The sequence below is a fragment of the Chaetodon trifascialis genome, chromosome 20 (assembly GCF_039877785.1).
Source record: "Chaetodon trifascialis isolate fChaTrf1 chromosome 20, fChaTrf1.hap1, whole genome shotgun sequence".
Lineage (NCBI taxonomy): Eukaryota > Metazoa > Chordata > Actinopteri > Chaetodontiformes > Chaetodontidae > Chaetodon > Chaetodon trifascialis.
In genome coordinates this window covers 11,639,706-11,663,324 of record NC_092075.1, presented here as the reverse complement: position 1 = coordinate 11,663,324, position 23,619 = coordinate 11,639,706, and the positions used below count along the sequence as shown (strand labels likewise).

Sequence of the window (23,619 nt, the reverse complement as noted above, 5' to 3'; positions counted from 1 at the left end):
GGTCTTGTTTCAAGGCCAGCCTGCATTAGACAAACTGAGAACATTTGACGGCTTGGTGGCTGAGGCTACATGGGAGAACACAGCAACAACATGTTGCACACATCAGTTAATTACTTGACAACAAAATGCGGTTGTATTAGATGGAATGTAAGCATGTTAACAATGTTGACAAACCATAGAGACGTGCATCAGAGGGAAGAGATGAAAAGAAAGGGAGAGGAGGAGGTGGAGGGAAAGCAAAAGGAAGGAAAATAATACAGAGATTGGTGAGGTGAGATTAGGCGAAGTGATGACAGTTGCTGGAAAACAGTTACAAGGAATAAAAAGAAGGTTCTAATCTGGAAATGTGTCAAACCTGTTTTATTTCTCTGTTTCATTCCCCCACTTCCACAGTGTTCATTACCGTCAGACCTCCCATCAGAACACACATGTAAACACCACTGTGGTCTCAATGTTCTGCCAAGGAGAGAACCGCGGCTCAGTGACAATCACTCTCCCCCGATGACAACATGACTTATCATGGCAGAGATCACTGACATGCTGAAAACCTCCCCTGTTTATAGGAGCCTGGATGCCAAAAGCGATTCGTCCCCAGCATTGCTGAGAGACACTTAGCACAGCTAAATGTCACAGTATAATTATGTTTAACGGCAGTTCAACTGATAATCAACAAACAATTCCTTGTAGATGTAGTCTCACATAAGTGTTGTTCATGAAGACAATGAAAGCACTGAAAAGGCCTGGGCCAGCTCGATGTGGCTGTGCCGTGTGTCGTTCTTCACTGCCTCATGAAGGGAGCTGCATGAGATTCAATTAACTTATAATCCCAGTGCTTTATAAACTGCCAGTGTTTCATTAAATGTAGCCGATTCAAAGAGATTTTTCCTACCTAGGTCTTGTTATTGTTGGTGCTATGGAATTTGTCGTAAATACGAAAATAAATGAGGCCAGGTGCAGATGTGTGGCATTTGAAAGTCAGGTTCAAGTATCAGACGCCTTCTACCAAACATTAAAATAACAATAAGAAGAATAACAGAGACAGTTCACATCTGTTCAAACAAGTAACAAAGACAGGGAGCACAGGAACTTCCTCCAAAAAGTCCATCTTTAGTGACCAAAGCCAGGACTCCTACCACTACCAGCTTTGACTGAAGCTCCTTTGCTGGTTGTGGGATATATATATGTTTTTTTAATGCTGGGCACCAGGGTACCTTCCTCTGTCTGCTAGCTGGCTAATAATTGCTAACAGCACAGCCAGGAGTTCGTAGCACTGGAGGAACTGCTGTAGCATGTTGCTGCTGTGCTAACTTTCTGTCTATGTCTGCCTCCTTTTTTCTAATTTTCACTAGTTTCTGGTCCCACCTGTGGAGGATGTTTAATGATGAAACAGTGCATTTAATCATGCTGCCAAACCATCTACCATATACACTGACCAACATTAGGGCTGCAACTAATGATGATTTTCATTCATTTAATCTGTCCTTTTTTCCCCTCAATGAATCAATGAGCTGTTTGTTCTATAAAAGTCAGAAAATGGTGAGAAGCGTCAATCAGTGTTTCCTAAAGCCCAAGATGACATCCTCAAATGTCTTGTTTTGTCAACAACCCAACAATATTGAGTTTACTGCATATTTTTTGGAATCAATATATATCACTCATCCTGTCACCCAAAGTGTCACTCTGTTGATGCTGTCCATGGTGTAGCAAATGTGGACAATGACATGCTGTATGGTTTTCAACATAATGTCAGACTTATCCACCTTCCCACAAGAGGAAAATGTTGAAGCTTTGTAAAATTACAGACCTACAGCACTGTGACACGTGCTGGTGTGTGTGTGTGCATCCTTTTATGCGGATGCCAATCTGTACATTTCCCACAGTGGGTGGAAAATGCAAGCCACAGTGGAGTGATGCTCCTTTTAAGTCTTTTAGATATGGCATTTTATTGTGGGTACAGCTAACCTCAGTCACAGGGCAGAGTTCAGCTGCAGCACAGATAAGTCAAAGATTGTCACCAGGCTGAGGAACCTGGCAGCTGTGAAGGCTTTAGAAGTAGGATGGAGCAGCTGGTAATAAGTCGGCTCCATCTCACAACAGTCTTTTGATATACATTTCTGTGAATGGGCTATAGTTAGCTAAAAGATTCCCAGTCCAGATGTCTTTAATAGCAGCCAAAAAGAATAGGAAACAATTAATTACAATAACAACAGACACAACAGCCCATATGTGCTACTTGAAGATACAAGTACCAGCACTTGAGCAGATAACGCAGGCCTGCTCCCTGAAACCAAGCTATGACGCACATGAGTGAGAAGCTATTCGACAATATTTGCTCAGCACACAATCCGTGATTACTAGGAAATACGCAGTGTAAACAAATAGTTAGCAAAGACACGATAGAAAATTTGAAAAATGTTCTGAAAGTGGCGAGTTGGCAGCCGAAGCTGTCCCACTTTATTGCTGCTTCATCACAAGTAGTGAGCCGCTGTCGTCAAGATAGCCTCGTCATCAGCTCCTATTCCCCTCCCTGGCCTGTTCCCATCGTGCTGCTGGCAGCTGACGCAGATTTATAAGCGACTTCGCAGGAGTCTCTCAGTCGCAGATTAGTCATCCCTCCAGTGATTCAACATATACACTTGTCCCTCTCTCCTGATCTGCTGCTCTTGCTTCTCCATGTTTTTTCTCTTGGCCACAACCTCTTCTCATTTCCTCCCGGAATGGGCTCCTTCAGCCACAGTCTTCCTCTCCCGGGCTTTGACCTTCTGTTTTGACTTCTTCACATCATCTAAACTCTGTCTCCACTCTTCATTTATGAGCTCCTTTTGTCTGTACAGAATTCTCCTCTATCTGTGCATCTATGTATAATTCAAGGAGAGGAGGAGGAGACAATCAGTTCACTTACTTTGTCACATTCATAGATTATGTACCTTTCTTTTTTTGTCGTTTTGCATCTCAGTCACAAAATACTTATCTCTGCTCTGGGGTTCCTCAGGGTTCAGGTCTGGGTCCCCTCATAATTCGCTCTCTTTTGGCATTCGATGCTCATTAAATGGCCATCAAACTTCACTGCCTCAATGGCAAGTCATTAATTAGAGATATTTCTATAGATATATTAAGGTGTTTGCATTTGTCACAGTTGATGTAATGATGTGGCCATACAAAACATCTGATTTGGACGATTTAAAGGTATTCTATGCCTAAAAACCAATGTGTGTACTCAAAAGTACAAAAAGTAATCCCTCTCTGTCATCTCTGTTTATCCACTAGGAGCGTGTGGCGGTGTATTTATTGGCAGAGACTCTGACCACCTGTGTTTCCTGGACGTTTCTGGATGGCAACATTTGAGCAGTTGGTGTGTATCCTCCAGGAAATGACAGTGCAGGTGAGGTTGAGACTTTATGTAAAGGTAGCCACCAGGTGCCAGACCGTAAGCAGCATGCATCTGAGAGAAAGGCACAAAAATGGTGGGCATGGTTTGTTTTACAAACAGTTCATAGTACACTAAATCAAGACAATGTTGCTTCAAAGTACTGCAGCAACTAATGCTTATAAAAGTAAATTAATTATTCGCTTCATTCAAAAAATGTCAGAAAATAGTTTTCTGACATTTTCCTTGAGCCAAAGATAAAGTCTTCAATTGTGCGTTTTTGTCAGTCCAACAATAATTTAAGATTAAGAAAAGCTACTCATCTTCACATTTGGGTAGCTGCAACTACGGATTTTATTTTTGATTTATTTATTTTTCCTAAAAAGGTCCATTGATTGTTTCAGTTCTTCTTGCACTGGAAGAAGCAGATAAAAGAAAAGGTGTGACAAAACATTTAGCTCACTTGAAAGCCACTTCAGTAAATGAAAAGAAAACCCTGAAAGGTCATTTTATCTCCGTTAAATAACTAACAGAACTACAGGAATGGCTACTAAAAAAAAAAAACAAGCTCATCAAATGACATTAGATTGAATATTTAAGTTGAGCCAAGTCTGAGATTTTACTGCAGCCTGTGATGCCGGACAAATATGGGCCCTGGCTGGATTAGGATCACAGCAACAGATCTCTCCCCACCAACCCCCGAGGCCTGAGGGCAGAACGTGTGGGAAAGCAAGATTGACAGGAAGTTGTCGTGTAAAGGCAGAGGTGTGTGTGCGTGTGTGTGCGTGTATGCATTTGTGTGCTTTTCTTGCGTGCGTATGCGTATGTGTGTGTTTGACCAGCGGGCAGAACACAGGGCCAGGGCAGGAAACGAAGTGGTTGTGCCACCGGTTAGAGGAAACAGAACGGCAGATAAATTACCCAGAGCTGGGCTGGCAGGACATCTGAGAGCCAAAGCTGCGTGGACATTGAGGGAGGACAGAGTGTTGACATGGAGGATGGTGTGCTTAACCCAACAGGAAGATAAACAATGCATCTTTTTTTATTCACGCAGTATTCCAAACTCAAAGTGTGTATTTCCTACTCTGATTCTGTAAGATGATGAACAGAAAGTAGACTGGATCATGTGTTCTGTATGTGTGCTTAGAGGAGGACAAATGACAGGAGTAAAAAGTTAAGTAACTTAATGAGTTGTTGCACCACCACAAGCCGCCAGAAGAGTTTCAGTGCGTCTTAGCATAAATTGGACAAGTCTCTGTGTGCTATGGAGGGATAAAACACCATTCTTAAAAAAGATATAACCTCCTGTGGTGCTTTGATGATGGCAGTAGAGAGAATTAATTAACACGTCAGCCCACAAAAAAATGTATCATACTCATCAAAAATCAGTATGTTTCTTTTTATGTCCTCAGCTTTTTCCTTTGTGACCCATCTGTAGATTGTGTGAGCTGGACAGCTTTACAAGAGCGATAAGAGATCCAGTTTTGGCAAAGGCTGCCATCTAGTGGTTATTTATTGCTTGTTCAGCCTCATCCTGCTCTTGTACTTTTCCAAACACTTCCAACATTGTGTCTAAATACATTTTACGTTTGAATGACACCTTGTATACCATTTTGGACCATTAGGGTAACAGCCTTTTTTTGATCATAAAGGTTTAATGAAACTGAACATTTAATGGGTCCATAACAATCTCCATGTGACATAAAAGCCCTGAATCGTATATCTTGTTTATCTCATAGCCAAAGATCTTAGGTTGCACCAATGAGAGCTAGTATTGTTCCTGTAGTCAGCAAGGTTGGCAGGTCAGAAAAATATTGAGGAAGAAAATAGATTGGGAGCTGTGTGATTTGGGATAAAATGTGTCCCGTTTTCTCTCGTACTGGATGATGATTTAAAATCATTGAAACTCTGAAATATTGTTGTTTTGATGTGTTTGTAGTTTGCTAACTTTGTCTCAGCAGGCTGGAAAAAGAGGCAGTGTTATATGGCATCATAACTCGGTCTTATATTAATCTGTGATGGCTTGTAAATCCATGTGGGTAGGGCACACGGTAGCTGTATGCATACATGTAATAACCATTTCATTCATTCAATCACTTTTCATTTTATGCTAAAATACTATTAAGCTTTCAAATTTAGTCAGGTTATTTTTACAGTAATTGTCTTGATATGGAAGAGCAGTGAGATATAAAACACAGACACACGATGGTACAGTATCTTGAAAATTTATTAATGTGGGCAAAAAAAGCAGTTGGCAAACAAGCATTTTTTCATGTCACTACAAAACTGTCAGTGAAGAAACAACCGACAGGAAAGTTGTTTCTTTCTTTTCCCTTTCTTGTTACAAAACATTTTAGTCAAGGCCTACAGAGAAAAAGAGAGAGGTCATTTATTTGTACAACCCATGAAAGAAAGCAACAGCTCCACTCAGGCCAGAGCAAATTTCGGTCAGGTGTAAATCATGTTCAGTAAAAAAGTTCCTGAGTGAGAAGCAAGCTTCAGTCAGAGACAAATTCATTGAATCCAACGACAGTTCAACAGTGTAAGCTGTGTTCTCAATAATCTCAAACACTGTTCAGAGGAAAGTTGAAACCAAAGGGTGTATGGCTCTCAGTACAGTACTAAGGCAAAGGAGTGCGATGTGAAAACAGTTCAGAAGTCTCTAGAAGACACGTTCAAAGAAACACACTTGAGTGTATTCTCAAACATTGTACAGTGTCCATCCATACCTACAAAGAAACACTGAAAGAGACGGGAGCTTCACAAACAGAAAAAAAAAACATCCTGGCAACTGAAATAAATAAATGATGGTGCAGGGAAGTCTAGTGAAATTGGCATCTATTGCTGATATTGACAGGAATTCTGAGTTAAAGTACTGCAGAGCCAGAAAAATACCGTCTGATTACAGGCATGTGACAGCACACAGAACTCTAGTTTTATGCTAAACTCAACCACTTGCTTACAGCCAACACATTTTGCATGCTTTTCAAGTAAGAACAAATAACCAAAGTGTAAGAGTAGACAAGAGGAGAGGAAATGTAATCTTACCTACCCTCAACTTAAAAAGACAAAAACCATTGAGCCCATACTGTTGGGCATTTGTTACAGCTGAAATGTTTGTTTTTCCATTACAGTAAACAATTCTACTCAACCCCTTACATGTAAAATATGAATAATAATGGGGAAATAAACTAACTCAGGTGTCACTAGACCAAATAGTGCGTTGTTATACTCAAGGAAAAAGCATCTCATTCACACAAAACAGACACAAAACAAGGCCATCAAAAATACAGCTATCAAATCTCCTCATTACAGTACGGTAACATAGAAAACATGACATAATACATTTCAGTAAAATACATTTTTAGAAATTTTTGTGCTAATAGGAAAATAGCAATACAAACAGTATCATGCATTTTCTTCATAGAAGTGCGGCCAAAAAGACATTTCTATGTGATTTTTGGGCTGGCGTTGAGCAAAGTCACATGCATACGTAAGAGGGCATGAATAATTTAGACTGTATCAGGAAAATGCTGACAACCATCAAACATTTAACAAGTAAAAACACTGTTGTATCATAAAATAGATACTATTAACAGCAGCTCTAAATGATTTCTCTGAGCTCACTTTGTAACAGAAACAAACAACATCGAGCTCACTGTTTTCATCAGATTAGTGCACACATACGTGTATGTTTGTATTATCACTCTTGTCACACTGCACGTGATTCAAAGTTACTGCTCATTGACAGTGAAGTGTTAACATGCACGCACAAATTGTAAATTTGGCCACTTGTTTGAATGGTCAGTTGGCTGATGTACAGTATCTGTATGCTGGGCTGGGGTTTCCCAAAAACATCTTCCATTGCAACACTGACTGAACTTTATATCTTTGATGGTCAAAATGACCTTAGCAAAGGCAATGAACATATGACTGTAAACCTTCTCCTCATTAACAAATACTCAAGGTTTATTCAGAGGCACCATGTGTTGGTTCCTTGCTTCTCAGCAGCATTGTGTGAATTTGGATGGAAGGACGCGTGGTGGCAGCTGACGGCAGCAGTTCACTTCAGTTCACCTCATGCTTTTGGGAAACTGGGCCAGGTGTGCCTCAGCAGGCCTCCTTGGCTTGACTTGGCATCTTGCACATCATCAGGATCTGCTTCAAGGCCTTCTGGACATCCTCATCCATCTGCCCCTGAAGGTACAAAGCACAAGTTCAGTTCAATATGTAAAATTACTCTGTGATTTAAAGGGCCAGTCCACCCAAATAAAAACTTTTGGGTTGACTGGATCTATCCAGACATGGTAGAAACCACAAGTAGTACATGATAAAATATTCATTTAATATTCCCTTTAAGCTGCAGACTAATGCATGAATTTACCTGGACAGCATAGAGGAGGTGCATCCTGTAGACTGACACAATCTCATGGTGCTGCTTCTTTGATTCCTACACAGAAAGCGTGAAGTAAATACAAGATGTTTCAAAGTACAGTTCACTCCAAAGTGGGCATTATTGTGCATTCTGTGTAAGAATAAGGTGGAGAAAGCTTACAGCCAGCTGGTACTGTAGTTGTTTGATTTGTTGCTGCATTGTCTCCAGCTGCTGGTTTTGCTGCAGTCTCTTGGAGGGAGAACCTGCAGTGTAAGAGAGCTGTGATAGGCTGTTTAAGGCATCCTTCAGCTTCCCCACCTCCCGTGACAGGTCATCTATCTGAGAGGGACATACATAAAAAATGTAGTTAATGAAAGAGTACCTTTAAGGAGCTTTTCCCTAAGTGCTACAATAGTGATGGTGGTTCTGCAGTGGCTGCCATTTTCATGACTCACCCGCTTGTTCTTCTCTCTCTCTGAGGCAACGTGATTCTCCACCAGCTGTTTGAGCTGACACACAGCATCCTGGGACTCGGCCAGCCTGGATGTCAGCGTCTGGTTCTCCTTCTCCCTCGACATCACCAGCTCCTGCAGGGCCTCCCGCTCTGCACGATTCTCCCGTGCCTGATGGGTGAAGAACCGGTTGTAAATTACAGGAGGGAAGATGATTTATAGTCAACACTGAAAAATGTTTTTATCTAACCCGGAGGACACCTTGTCTTCTCACCTTCTGCCATGCATCAGCAGCCTCCAGAGCCATCTCATCCTGCTTCCTGAGGGCCCCTTGGAGGAGCTGCGTCAGATGGTTCACCTCGCCCTCCAGCTGCTCTCGCGTGGTCTCGTGCTCCACTCGTGAGACTGAATCATCTGGGATGATGTCTTTCTCTGCTGTCAGCCTTTTTGTGAAGTAGACACAAGAACCAAATGGTGAAGTACAAGTATGTAGAAGTACAAATAGTTCGACTAGTGACCACACAGTCAACTGGATCAGCCTCACTATGGTAAGAAAAATAATCTTGATATTAATATTCCTTTAGCTCCCACACAGTGGACTGTAAACAAGCTGTGGAGGAAAAAAGTATATTTGCCTGTGATATGCAGTGGACCAGAAGTATAAAGTACCCCCAAATTCTACATAAACAAAGGATTTAAGTAAACACACTTAATTACATTACTCCACTCCTTTTCTAATTACTCATAAAGCACCTCAGAAACATCGATCAACCATCAGTTTTCTTCCTCACCTGTTCTGAAGAGCCTCCACCTGCATGGACTTCTGGTGTAGCTGCTCTTTCAGGGCCTCTGACTGGCTTTCCAACTCTTTGATGGCATTTCCCAGAGATGACATCACCTGTGTGTGGTCGGCGAGGGCCACAGAGCTCTGTGCCTGAGCTTCTGCCTCCTGCCTCAGCATTAAAATCTCCTCCTGAGCTAACGAGTGCTTCTTCTGTGCCTCAGCTAGCAATGTCTGCTGCTCCTCCACCTTACTGGTTAGCACCTGGACCTGTTGTTGCAACTGCTGTTGCTCTGAGGAGGGTGGTGAGGCTGCTCTGCTCTCAGCCTGGGCCTCGGCTAGCTGTTTCTGTGTAGCACTCAACTGACTCTTTGTTTCGCTGTAGGAGTGCGAGAGTTCCAGCAAGCGGCGCTGCAGCCCAGCAATTACCTCGTTTAGTTCAGCCTTCATTTCTTCAAAGTCTTTGGCTGCAGCTTCAACTGGCACTGTGCCCCTGAGAGCCTCCTAAACAACAAGAAGCAATAAATGAAAGAATGAGTGAATGAAAGGAAGTATGTGACAAAGAGAAAAATGAGGGAGTCTGTCAAAGTATTCAGTGATGTACTGTACAGTAGACTGAAAGAATAATTGAGTGTACCATCAGTTCGGAATTGCACTAAATAATGATCAAATTCAATGCACAGAACAAGAAATATAATCTTTTTATATCCAGCCATTCTTCTTCATTGTCAATACCTGGCGCCTACATGACCCACAATGCAACTTGACCGCCATAAGTTCAGTCAGAGATTCAGGTGTGTTATGCTAGTTGAGGATAATGTAGCCTCGAACAGGCTAAATTCATTAGCTTTCACACAGCTCCCTCTGGAGCAACAAACAACGTCAAACATCATTTCCTGCTATGTGCAGTCGACCGCAAGACCTGTGGACAGACTTTGATGTGTCTCCTTTCAGTCCTACAGAAATTCAATGAGAAGAAGAAGAAAAAGTCTATGCTTACCTGGAGCATCCTAATCTCCTCTTGTGCCTCCTTGTGCAGCCCCTCAATCTGTGCAGTCCTCTGTTCTTTCTCCATTACACTCTGTCTTTCCTCCTCCACCCTCCTCAGCGCCTCTTCCAGCTGTCTGATGTGTTGAACTGCTTTCTCTTGCTCAGATCCCGATTGGACAAGCTGGGCCTTCAGCTGTTTAACTTCAAGTTCAAGTGTGGGTAATGTACGTCTCTGGACCTCCTGTTTCTCCATCAGCTCACCTCCTCCCCTTCCCACCTGCATTCTCAGCTCCTCCACCTCCTCAACAGCTTGATGGTATCTCTCCTGAGTATCTGTTAGCTTCGCCTGGAGCTCAGCTAGACTCTCCATCAACTCTTCCTCTCTCCCTTTCTCCCTCACACTTTCATACTCCTCTCTCTCTCTGCCTCGCTCAGGTTTCAGCTGGGCCTGAAGAGAGCGGTTTTCCTTTCTGGTTTCTAGTAGTTTCATCTGAACGCTCTCCAGTGCCTGTCTCAACAGTCTGATCTCCTCTTTGCTCCCTTCTCTGCCTCCTTCACCCTCCTCTTCCTCCTGTCTGACAAAAGCACTGCCTGAACTGTCTTCCCTTTCCACTTGGGCAGTGGAGGGGACTTGTGGCAGTGATTCAAACTCATCCTGGGTGGAGTGGAAGGAGGAGTTGGAGGCCATGCTGTCCGGACGACTGATCTCCTTCAGGTCCTCGCTGGCTTGGAGGGACGGATGTTTCTGTGAGGTGAGGATGAAGAGTAAAAAGAGTTTAAAGTGAGGGGCAAGAGAGTTGTTTTTGAGACAAACTTGAAAAAAAATGGGAACCTCATTTTTAATCTTGCACCTGAATTATTATTCTTTAAAATGTTACTTTTATGTATTCTTTTAACTTTCTACTATTAATATATAATAGCTACATTATTTGTACATTGCCACATTATATCCAAATTAAAAACAGAATTCAAAAACATTTTGAGAAAATTGTGGAATGCTCCAAAGGCTCAGTCGATCACAAGCAAGGAGGGAGCGAGGTTCACCACTCTTTGAACACATGATTGTATGAAGGATATTACTACATGACCTCAGGAACACTTTGTAAGACTATTGTCGGTAAACACAGTTTGTTTACAGTTGGTTGCATTCTGTTATTTTTATGTTTTATACAGCGTCCCATCTTGTTTGGAATCATGGTGGTACAGTGTACTGCCCTCAACTTCAGTATGTTCGTTCATTGATTTATGGTTTAGCTCATGAGCACAAATGAATGGGTTACATACCTTGAGTTTTCCTGCAAGTTGCTGGTTCTCCAAAGTGAGAGCAGCAATCTTGGCTTGCAGAGCGGAAACCAGAGCTGCAGACGCTGTAAAGCTGTGCTCGACCTGTCAACAAACACGCACACACACACACACACACACACACACACACACACACACACACACATACATACATTCACATGCAGAGGCAAAAAGAGTGCAACGTTAAGGACCACTCTCTAGCGACTGAAAAACAAAACAAGCCATGACACGTCTGAGGCTTAGGTTAGGCCTCCTTCAAGAATGCCCAAGGTGAAAAAGTTCAGCAGTACACAGCTGTCTGTTGTCCGAGTGCAGTATCAAACCTTTAAAGCTGCGTTGATGTAAGATTTTTACACCAGAAAAACTTTTAGCAAACTTGTGTTACAAAGAAAAAAGTTAAAACTGAATCAAAATACCCATCATGTAAAAATGTCTAGTAATATGAAGCCCAAAAGTTTTTGAATTCTCTTCATCCAAATAGGAAAAACCTTCAGTTGGATTTGGCAGTATATTTATACACCAACATTTATATTCAGTGCACTTACTGTACTCAACACTAAGTTTTAATGCTCTTCTTTTCACAGTAAAAGCCTGATGTCATTTGCTTAGATCAAGTCTTATGTTCTAATCACCACATCTGTTTTCAGGTCTGCTCATACGTAATATAAACACGTCACTTTAGCATCGTTCATTAATCACCTTTGTTTCCAGTTCAGGAAAAGTCCCCGTCTGCTCCACCGTCTGCTTCAGGTCTTCGATCGTCTCCAGCAACATGTTTCTCTCCTCATGGAGCTTCTCAACCTCCTCTCTCAGTGCCGTTCCTCTAACCTCATCCTCCTTTGAAACGAGAAAGGGGAGGAGTGGCGGGACAGAGGGAATGGGAGGGGAGAAGAATGGAAGATGGACAAGAAGATGAAAGGAGGAGTAAAAGGTGAGAGATGGAGCAGAAAGCAAAAGAGAAAAGGAACACAGGGAAAATGGTATGAAGGTTAAATTTAGCCAGTTGGTACATGAGATGCTATTGTATAATAAGTTCATCAGAGATTAAATGTCTGCCTATTTGATGTCATGACTGAAACATCTTTCCAATCAGCATCTCTCACCTGATGACCATGTGCACAAACCTTGATGTAGTAAATGGCTTCTTTAATGCCATTTTTTATATATATATATATATATATATATGTGTGTTGTCTTACTTTCCTTTGATAATTCTACACCTTATTCAGTTTTTTTCTATTTGTTAGGTTGACTTTTATGTTAATCTTACCTTGTAGTTGAATTTTTTGGGAGTGTCACTTTTGTTGGATGCAGGTGTCCCAGCGGAGGTAACAGCTGAAGGAGAGGAGGGTCCAGAGCTCTGCAGACGGATTAAGGTAGTTTTAGTTTTAGTTTGTTTTCCTCACAAACGCTCATCATGATTTAGTTGGAAATAAAGACTAAAGTGTTAAAAACAGATGCGTGCATTATGTTCATAATCAAGTGGTACAGAAACACCAGGAACTGCAGTATGACTCAAAATGTTAGTGTCCTGTTATGATAATTAAGTGGCATAATGGGTTATTACTGCCCTAGATATTTGTATTAAGCACAAGTTAAAATCTGGAAAACAAATACAGATTAGTACTTAAATAGGAAATAAATATACTGCATGAGTGAAATATTTTACCATACTGATGAGAGAAAACTGACCGAGATAATAATAATGTATATGTAATAATATAGAGAAGCAGTCACAGACCAGACATGCATTACTATAAAGGGTGGCATACAGAGACTAGCAGACAGACACACAGACAGACATGCTTTTACCTGCAGTGGGCTAATAGGAGGTGGAGGTGCTTTTCGTTTTTTGGGAGTTGTGATCCGTTCATCACTTAGCTTAGCTACTTGATCATGCTGAGGAGCCAGCAAAAGAGACAGAGGAGAAAGGCAACGAAAAGAGAGAAAAACGAAAGGTGGGATTCAGTGCTGGTTAGTGAAAGGAGAGTCAATCAATGAGTTTTGTTTTCCAAAAACAGCAACTAAAAGATTTTTCACAAGCTGAGAAATTGGACACTAACGCACTGGAAAAGCTGATACTAAACTACAGTCCATGAGGCGTAGCTACACAGCAGAAATAAAACTAAACTTGGATTTTTTTTCATCATCTTTAGCTCATTATGAATCACATAGTATTACTACAAACTAATTTAGACTCTCACTGTCATTCATGGCTGATTGGTTGATGTAGGTCCAGGTGTTTTGGTAACTTTGCCTTTTTTTGAGGACCTCCAAACAAAAGTACTGAAAAACAACACTGGTTTCTTACCTGAGGACTTCTAGGAGACTTTTCATCTGTCAAAAGGAGACAAGAAGAAGAACATTAAAAAAATCTAATATATTATATATGTAATGTTTTCCTACTGCAGGTAGAGAACAGTTTACACATGTACAGGAAAATAAAGTAAGACTGTTAGGGCACCTCCTCCAGATGGCAGTGTCGGCTCAGTTGAAACCATAGCGTGGGAACTATCAACCACACAGAGGTGATGTGTGTGTGTGAGTATTGATCATGTTGTGGAGACAAAGATCTCAGAACAGTAATATTACGGAGACTCAACTCCAATCTGAGGCGAAAAATCTGTTTCTCACAAGGCCAGCCACTAAAGGTTAAGCCTTTTTATGGTTCGGACTGAAGCAGGCATATAGCGTTTAAAGAGAGACGGAAATAATATCAAGTCAGTGCAGCATCCTGAAGTCACAAAACATGTATGAGTGTCCAGATAATGTCATCTTCTGCTTTCTGACTGTACTTTCTGTATGTGTATTACCTCTTACCTGAGACCTGCTGTCTGTTCAGGGCAGCAGCGAGTGCAGTTTTGACCTCAATGTTGCCCAGCAGCTTGGCGTAGTGGACGACATCGTGGCCTTGTGAATCTACAGCTGATAGATCAGCTCCCCGTTGAACCAACACTTCAACAACAGGTGCAGCGTTGGACTCGCTGGCCAGCATCAAGGCTGTCCTGCAACACGGAAAAGAACAAACAGTGATCACCAGTGTACCATCTCTCCATCATCCAAGAACATGAGGGTCTTACATCAACACCACTTCCAAATTCTGAATGTGACTGTTCATACCTGCCACCGTTGTCAGAAGCGTTGATTTCAGCACCGCAGTCCAGCAAAATACTGCACACTTCAGCATGAGCATGTTTGGCTGACAACAGCAAAGGGGTGAGTCCGTCCTTTGAGAGAAACAGAACATTTGATATGCCTGAAATCATCCTATGGAGGGCCCACAAACCAGCACAACACACACCTGCGTAACCTTTTGTGTGACATGAGGATGTGGGCTTAGACGTGAAGCATGGTGAGTGTCTGTGTGGTGAGAGAAATCTCAGATCCACGTGAAAAGGGAGTGAATGTCTCCTAAATGAGTTTCCCAGCAGATAAACAGAAAAGCCAAAAGTTGTTCCATTTTTTTTGAGCAGCGTGGCTTTTGGGAAATCCCCAAAATGATATATTTACAGTACAAATGAATGGGCTGGCTCAGCACAGTTTATGGCCCTGAGTTAGGCAACTTGGTCAGTATTTCATGCAACGTAGACATGCCGCATTTTTCACCAGGACTGACAGATCCTAACCCCAAGCATGACATTTAACTTAACCTTAACCATCTATGACCTAAATCTAACATGAACATTTGATTGGCTGGGCTTGTGGAGGGCGGCGTACAGCTTGGAAGGAGCTGCAGCCTACATCATCTTCATTACATTAGAACAGCAGATAAGGAATTTCCACAGGTTACTTATATTGTTAAAGGTGAAACAAAGTTAAAAAAAAAAAAAACAAAAACAAAGTCATGCCCAGCTGTAAAAGAGCATAAGAAACTTTAAAGTGTGTCAGTATAGCTTTGTGTTTTATATTACAAGGCTGCTGCTTCCACACGCCACAGAGAACAGAACTATGTTGTGGGTTCCTCTGAGCCCTGCTAAAGACTTTAACAGCCCTGCGTCTGCTCGGCTCAGTCTGTGTTCCTGCTGAACGGTTTCTGCTCTGCAATCTAAAAGACAGACAGGGTTTTTTTCTCTCAGAGTAATAGATTCAGTGTCTGTGTGGGTGCATGTGAGAGCACAGGTGTATAAATGCTTGCTTATTTTTTGCAACTCGGTGCCATCTTATCAGTTTAAAAGCCAGGATTCCACATTTGGGCAACAAGACCTGAATATACAGATACTCTCAAACAGACGTGTACACAGACAGCTGCAGACACCACAGACACACAGTCGTTCTGTTTATACGACTCTCTAGAGTTTATTTGGAGGACATAGACGTATTCTTTAGCTTGTGTCACAACATATTGGATGTCTAACACAATATGATGATGACAGAACTCCTAATGGGACAATGTTTATCTAAATTGCTACCCAAACACGCATTGAAGGAGTTTAAATTGACTTTAAAACTGTAACTAGGACGGTATTGAAGAGAGCCAGAGTGTTTTTTGGATTCAGCCTCTATCACATGAACAACTGGACCCTCATGTTAAACTTTAGCAAACATAACAGAGCTTGTAGTGTTTATGATGTTTTTCATCTTCTCCTCCTTGTGCAATGAAAATGTCATCGGCTGACTGTGTAATCTGAAAGTGAATATATCATTTACTGTTGTTTTTTTAAAGTGCTCTAGTTGGATGGCAATGGATTTGTCAAGCAGACAGTTCTGACCTGATCATTTCAGCGGTGGTGACAGACTGCTTTAGAAAAGGCTTTTTTTTTTTTTTTTTTTTTTTTTTTTTTTCTAAAACCATCTCTTACTCATAAAAAATGAAAATGACTGAAGTGGTCATTGTGCCAGCTCTCTCACTGCATGTGCTGCTAAACGAGGAGTAGAGAGGGATAACATAAACTGGTGGTTCTCAACGTTTTTAGCGTGCGCCCCTGGAAAAAGTAATGCCTCATCACATGTTGCATATGTCAGTGAGAAGGTAAAACTATCCTCAAAATAAAAGGGAATCATTGCTAGAAGCTCCATCTGAATACAGCTGAACCAGTTCAGTACTGGTGGAAGTAAACACTCACCAAGCTACTTCTTGGTATGTGGATGTCCACTGGACCAGCCTAGAAACGACTCATACTGATTTAACTTTTACCATGCTGCCTAGAATACATGTGCACACTGTCATTTTGTCCTGTACGACTCTTAAAGGGCCAGTGTGTGAGATTTAGGCAGGTCTATTGGCAGAATTTATTTATTTATTTATTTATTTTTAACCTTTGACCTTCTTATATCTGCAGAGGGAGCTGGTCATCTTCCACTGAGTTCACCATGTTGCACCGTCACGTCCATATTCAGTGGATTGCAATTTGCAAACTCACTGCTAACTACCTCCTACACACTGGTCCTTTAAGGCTACACTTCACAGTCAGACTACATATATTCCACAAACCACAGGACAACATGAAGAAACCAACAATTCCACAACACTGACCTTTTATCAACATGTTCCCCCTGAGTGCTACACAACATGAACTGCTACACTAAGATGACTGCTAACCGTTTGATTAGAATTTAGTGCTTGAGAAATATATTTCTATCAAACTGAAAACATAAGGAATCTTTTATACTACATATTTCCACTGTCTCTGAGAAGAATTGAAGTTTATGTTTAGTTGATTTTCTATAAACATTCTTTGTCTGACACATGTAAGACCTGCCAGATGTTCTCCTGTTTCTTTCCGTTTCTTGCTGTGTGTTTATTCAAGTCAAATATAGATCAGGTATAGATATTTGTTACAGCCATGATGTATGCCCGAGGCTAACAAGCTGCCATGTTCTGCTCAGCACAGAAACAGAAATATGTTCCAGACGACTTTGTGGTCTTCAGGTTATGTCCGCTAACAGCAGAGCACTAACAGAGCTGCTCCAGTCTCACACTCACACACATTTGCAGATGATTATGGCCCTGTCGTCTCACATGTATAAAACCGAAAACATACGAGTGTGGAGAACATGTAAATCCAAATTTTGCCCATGCTGGTTAGAGTTTTCTTATGTGCTGTAAGGAAACTCTAACCAGCATGGGCAAAGCATCATTTTGCTTAAAAAATGTAAATTGATAAGGAAGAAATGCTTGAAGACCACATGCAAATATCACTGAAGAAAACTACAAAGTCAGCTTGAGCTGCAATTGTAATTATTTCAGAAACCCTAAACTTTAGCTTTAAAATCCTTACAGGCAGTTATACAAAGTGGCAGCATGAACCAGTTTCTAAAGCCACAACATACAACTTGTTAGAGGCTTAAACAAGCACAGGGCAGCAATAAATTTTAATTAACAATAACATAACATCTTTACATGCAGGCTAAGGGATCACGGTGTGTGTGTGTGTGTGTGTGTGTGTGTGTGTGTGTGTGTGTGTGTGTGTGTGTGTGTGTGTGTGTGTGTGTGTGTGTGTGTGTGTGTGTGTGTGTGTGTGTGTGTGTTTTAATCTCCAACAGGCCGGCTGTGGCATGATAATAAAAAGGGAAATAAATGGGCAACAGATTCTCTTCTCCATTTCTCTTCTCTCACTTGCTCTCTTTTTCTTTTACACACACACACACACACACACACACATACACACACACACACACACACACACACACACACACACACACACACACACACACACACACACACACACACACACACACACACACACACACACACACACACACACACACACCCCAGTTGGGTTAAAACCACAGGCATGGAGCATCACTGCAATGGAGACCACATGTCTGCGGCTTGAGAGCAGAGTTCCCACAGTACACTGACCCTCTACCTCACACACACTGAAATAAACACACACACACACACACACACACACACACACACACACACACACACACACACACACACACACACACACACACACACACACACACACACACACACACACACACACACACAATATTAATCTTTAAACAGAGAAGGACAAATGAGAGGAAATGTCAGGATCTTTCATATTGTACATTTACAGCTGTGAGAGACAACTAGGTATTCTACCTCTGCTCTCTTAGACTAAAAAGCACATAAAGGGATGCAGACAAAGCTATAATTAGGCAAATAAGATATCTGACAGCAGATCGAGCATCCTGTTGCAAACGCAGGAACTACAGACAGGTAAATCTTAAAGACGGCCCAAAGCTTACAAACAGTGGTTAACCTTCTGCGAACAAATTCCTCTCTGGAAATTACACAGTAGAAAGCGATATGAATGAGAGCTGAATGGTGCATTTCTGTGGTCTTCCTGGGGTTTCAGAGCCTCTTACTATCCTGCCAGGAAAAATTAGTGTGGGAAAGAAAGACTGGAAGTAATAATGAAAGCACATACTGCATCTTTCACGTTGATGGGACTTTTGAGTTCACACAGCAGTTGGACGGTCTGGATGTTCCCGCTTGCAGCTGAGGACGAAATAAAACAACAATCAGACAAGGAGAAGAAGCACACAGGTGTCCAGAGATGTCTGGGTGGTCCTTGACTGAATTCAGCAAGAAGTGTCTCTCATCTGTCTCCAAAAGACCAAATTAATCAATATGACTGGACTGTCTACTTTCTTTTTCATTAAAAGGCGTATGGTGGCTGAAGCATAGCAACATGACATTTGTGAGCCATTGCCTCTACTTTTAAATGTGAAACATTGATAAAAGAAACCCGCTAATATACCTTAACAGCCATGTCAACTACCACCAGCACTCATGAAACAGTGATGACATCTGTGTGAATCTGCTCATCGCTCATCAGCTTAGTGACTATTATGGGAACCTTTGATTGAAACAAACTGAGAAATCACATTCAGTCACTTAATTCCAAACAAAGTAGATGATTTTATCTCAGCTTAAACTTTATCTCACAAGATATTTTCCCACGTCCTTGTCTAAGCAGACTAATCTTCAGTAAAAGCACTTTTGTTTGATTAACTCTCGGCACACTGAGATACTTACCAGCGTGATGCAGAGCAGACTTTCCTGAGCTGTCTGCAGCATCGATGGGACATTTACTCTGGAGGGGAAACAGAAACATATTAGACATGAAAATCAATGTTACACATGAATTATGAATGATTATGAAAGATGAGTTCCACTGTAAATATGAAATGTATTTCATTGTTTGCTGTGATTACATTTAGTCTCCACTCTCCATTAATCTGCCATGTCTTCTGCTAAGTATGAAATTCTTTCCCTTTCCAAAAAATGTGCCTGGCATCACAAAAATGTGTCCAAAACATTCTCTGAATGCGTTTCATGCTGCTTTGGAGCATCAGTGATCGTGTTAGAGGAGTTTATTGGCCGAGGAGCTGAAATCTTTGAGTTTAAAAATCTTTTTGGTTTCGGTTTACCACTTGTGCTTTACATAGTTTAAATGTTTATCTGATATGAGACAACACTGTGAAGCAGCTGGAAACACACACATTTGCATCAAACTATACTGTACATCACAGCATTTACATGTTTTTAATTCTTTCCTACCCATAGTTTGCTAGCAGTGGTGACATTTTACATACTTTAGGAATCATAGTATTATCCGTTGCTAGCCCTAGATCCAACTGTCCTTGGACAGTCACCAAATTAACAACAGCCTGTCAACAAACTGGCATTATTTGGTGCAATGTCCTGCCATGTAAAGACAAAAAGGTTTGTCCGAACGTTGCTGTTCAAAACAGTTTGGGGCACAAAAAGGGGTTTAGAGATTTAAAACTTAGTGCTGTGTGTACAAGTAGACTTTCCTGGATGATTGATCAGGCAGGTGTGTGTTGCTGAGATGCTGTCATGGGATAGTTAGGTCAGCAGTTCAATGCAGGAGCAAGGTATGTGTGTGTTTAACCAACAGAGTGAGGACATTTTTGGAAAGAGAGGACATTTGGCTGTCCTCAGCGACTCACAACAAAGGGCTATTTGAAGGTTCAGTCTTGGTTTTGGGTTTAGGTTAGAGTTGGAGTTAGGCATTTAGTTGTGAAGGTTAAGATTCGGACAAGAGGCTAAGAAATGCATTAGGTCAATGAGTGCTCTCACAGCGATAGAAGTTCGAGTGTGTGTTTGTGTGTGTGTGTCCTCCTGCTGAGATCTGCTGATCTGCGCACACACAATCAGCAGACTGAAGAAATGAATCAGTGAAACTGTCTGGTTTCAGACATCTCAACAGAAGAGTGGGACTATTCAGAGTCTGGGTTTCATCCGATTTGTGCTCCTGCTTTCACACATTCCTTATTTGCTGCACTAAGTAATGCGTCCAAGAAGAAGTCCTGCTGGGTGACTGGATGCTCTGCCATTAAAACATTCTTTCTTCCATATTTCTTGCACTTTTTGTTGTGTAACACATATTGAAAACATTTCACTCAATCTAAAATAGTGTATAGCCACTATATTAAAGCAAACACCAGGGAGTGCATTTTCACTGTGGGACCTTAGGTTGTCATATTATTGGTCATTTGAATGCAATAAATATGACAAAGCAACTTTAGTGATTCACCTTACCTGAATAAGCTTTTTGCAGCATTCAACATGACTGTTTTTGGCAGCCAGGTGTAACGGATTAGAACCTGAACATAAATCAAAAAAAGGCCTGAGTTAGGATCTTTATTGGGGCAACGAAATTGGTGACTAATTGGATAAAATCAATAAGAAAACAACCACAAGAAAACATCTTAGCAGGAAAAGTGGCAGCAACATTAAACATTTTGCTCTTTTCTTTACAGTATTTGTTGAGAAAAAATAGCATATTTATGCAGGAAAACATTTGTTCTATCACTACTTAATATATAACTACAGTACATACCTGCAGCATCAGTGACTGACAGGTCCGCTCCATGGGCCAGGATGACAGATAGACAGTCTGTCTGACCGCGAGCAGCTGCCACATGAAGACTACACACACACCCAAACCAAAGAACAAATTACAAACAGAGTAATTGTTAGTTAGAAAAGCACAACAACAGAGATGTTTGTAAGACAGCTTCTCTTTCTTTGCTGGTTTTCAGAGAAACACTGAGTATCTCATGACATGGGAACTGAACTAGTGAATAAAGTCATCACAAACACTTTTCTGCCATCCTATCAAATGAAACTAACTTTCTGTCCGTGCCGAACAGCACTTTGAAGGTCGATCCCTCACAGTCTAAATGAAGTAGATCACATGAAAAGAAACAGTTCAACATGTTGGGAAATATGAACCTTCAGTCAGCAGCTGGTTAGCTTATCCATCTTTTCTTATCTTTTCCATTATGTCAGCCAGGAGCAGTGCTTGCTGGAGATTTCACTGCAACCAAGCAGCTACAACTTATAGTTTTTACACTAAACTGTCTGCTTGTGCGTACAACCCGGATTCCAAAAATGTTGGGACGCTGTGTAAAACATTAAAACAGAATCTTACAATATGCTCCACGTTTCAAACAAGTTGGCACAAGAGACTGGGAAAGATGTGGAAAGCTCCAGAAACACCTGTTTGGAACACTCCACAGGTAAACAGGTTCATTGGTAACAGGTGATAGTGTCATGATTGGGTATGAAAGGGGCATCCTGGAAAAGCTCAGTCGTTCACAAGCAAGGATGGAGCAAGGTTCACCACTTTGTGAACACATGATTGTATAAAGGATATCAGTACGTGAGCTCAGGAACACTTCATAAAACTGTTGTCAGTAAACACAGTTTGTTTACAAATGATTACATTTGTTTTTATTTCCGTTTTACACAGCATCCAACTTGTTTGGAATCAGGGTTGTATGTGTGCAGCAGGCAATCAATACACTCCTTTCCAGCTCAGCAAGCATAATGAAAAAAACACTACACATGCCCAGCATTCCCCTTGGTGTGTGTGCGTGTAGGTTACACACTAACACACACTCACAACTATGCCCACATGCCTTTCAGTCAGGTTTTATCACCATAGAGATACTGTAGACTCCTCCTTTGTGCATCCTGAAAAGATCGGAGTGTTGCGATCCCAAACCACCACATTCATTGTGATTTACAAAGGCTGTGAGTCTGCATCTGCATGTGTTTCTGTGCTCCAGTCACACACAGAGAGAAGGTCAAGGATGTGAACTACTGGTGGAACAAAAAGCCTGTGTGTTTGTTTCAGCGTGTGAGAATCCGTGCATTCGCTTCTCCCTGCATTTGTTCCTGTGTTTTGATGTTCCTGGCTCTGCGTGAGCTGCTTAGCACATTGAGGTCAGTGGGTGTTGTGTTTCAGAAAAAGAAAGAGGTCAAATATTAACACTGAGCCTCTGTGTTATCAGCAATCTCAGTTGGTGAGGCAACGAGCTCCGCTGCCTCTGCAGGAATTAACTGGCTGTTGAAACACTGAATGTCAGGGAGGCTGAATGAATGGTCGAAAATGTCAACCTTTCGGGAACTGAGAAAAACAGTCGTATTTTTAGATTGCCCATTCATTTTTAACATTGTGCAGCAGAGCGTGAAAGGAGTTTCATAACCCCAAGAATCTGAGCATATGCTGGAGAGATATGAAAGGAAAAACAAAAATCCCTAAGACTGGATAATGTTTCCCTAAAATTAAATAAACCCACTTTTGTGTCACCACAATCAAACCATTTTGTTGTTTAAGTGTGAGTCTTGTCAGTGCGGCAGATCTTAATTCAAGTGTCTTTTTTGACTGAAGCTGCTACAGAAACCTTTACTCTTTTGTAGATCATATTAAGAATGCTTACGCTGATTTGCCCTCACTGTCCAGCTTTACAGCGCTGGCACCTTTCTTGGCAAGGAGCGATGCCACCTTCTCCGCCTCACCATGCTCCACCGCAGCAAGCAGGCGCTCGTCATTTTTGTTCCACTCATTGACCTACAGGGGATGATTTGTAGGAAAAGAGAGGAAAACAGAGAAAGAGAAAATAGGAGAGATGAGTAACAGAAAGGATGACATCAAATGTAATCACTGGGGAACAAGGGCATCTAATATATTTATTTTGTTGTCATCGTGATGCATGTATCCATGGTTTTTTCCCATCTGTGACAATACTAATGTATGCATTCTTAAAAGTGACGTATATCATTACACACTGACACCCACAGCAGCAAATCTTGCTCTCCAGCTAAAAAAATTTACATGTCCTCAACATGAGTAATGTTTCTCAGAAGGAGATTATTATTATTATTATTATTATTATTATTATTATTATTAATATTATTATTAAGCTTTGCTATAGCCCACACACAACATTTGTGTGCACACGCACACACACACATATGCAACATGCAGTGTAGGCGTGCACACTGACACATCCACAAACCAAATGGCCCCACATTTGTATCACCAACAGGCTGTTCAGATAATCAGAGGTCAGCTATTGGGAAAGCTTCAAGCATGATCTC

At 41.4% G+C, this 23,619-nt stretch overlaps 1 protein-coding gene across 3 annotated transcripts in view; it reads right to left on the bottom strand.

Annotated features, from left to right (window-relative positions):
• Positions 1 to 5,576: 5,576 nt before the first annotated feature.
• Positions 5,577 to 23,619, bottom strand: part of rai14 (retinoic acid induced 14) — a 39,681-nt gene continuing 21,638 nt past the window's right edge. Inside the window, exons 3-21 of one of the 3 annotated variants that reach the window (XR_011603416.1) lie at positions 22,959 to 23,089; positions 21,071 to 21,159; positions 20,770 to 20,834; positions 19,240 to 19,297; positions 18,629 to 18,699; positions 14,388 to 14,494; positions 14,088 to 14,272; positions 13,579 to 13,604; positions 13,080 to 13,166; positions 12,538 to 12,627; positions 11,967 to 12,104; positions 11,250 to 11,351; positions 9,976 to 10,710; positions 8,986 to 9,479; positions 8,469 to 8,637; positions 8,198 to 8,365; positions 7,923 to 8,077; positions 7,752 to 7,817; positions 5,577 to 7,564 (exon numbers count right to left, since the gene is read on the bottom strand). Coding sequence is in view for 2 of the 3 variants with exons in the window: in XM_070989104.1 (XP_070845205.1) it covers positions 7,478 to 7,564; positions 7,752 to 7,817; positions 7,923 to 8,081; positions 8,198 to 8,365; positions 8,469 to 8,637; positions 8,986 to 9,479; positions 9,976 to 10,710; positions 11,250 to 11,351; positions 11,967 to 12,104; positions 12,538 to 12,627; positions 13,080 to 13,166; positions 13,579 to 13,604; positions 14,088 to 14,272; positions 14,388 to 14,494; positions 18,629 to 18,699; positions 19,240 to 19,297; positions 20,770 to 20,834; positions 21,071 to 21,159; positions 22,959 to 23,089 (3,027 nt within the window). In the remaining variant the exon portion in view is untranslated. Of the gene's footprint in view, positions 7,565 to 7,751; positions 7,818 to 7,922; positions 8,082 to 8,197; positions 8,366 to 8,468; positions 8,638 to 8,985; positions 9,480 to 9,975; positions 10,711 to 11,249; positions 11,352 to 11,966; positions 12,105 to 12,537; positions 12,628 to 13,079; positions 13,167 to 13,578; positions 13,605 to 14,087; positions 14,273 to 14,387; positions 14,495 to 18,628; positions 18,700 to 19,239; positions 19,298 to 20,769; positions 20,835 to 21,070; positions 21,160 to 22,958; positions 23,090 to 23,619 lie in introns of all 3 variants that reach the window. The other 2 variants (XM_070989104.1, XM_070989105.1) reach the window with 2 other exon arrangements.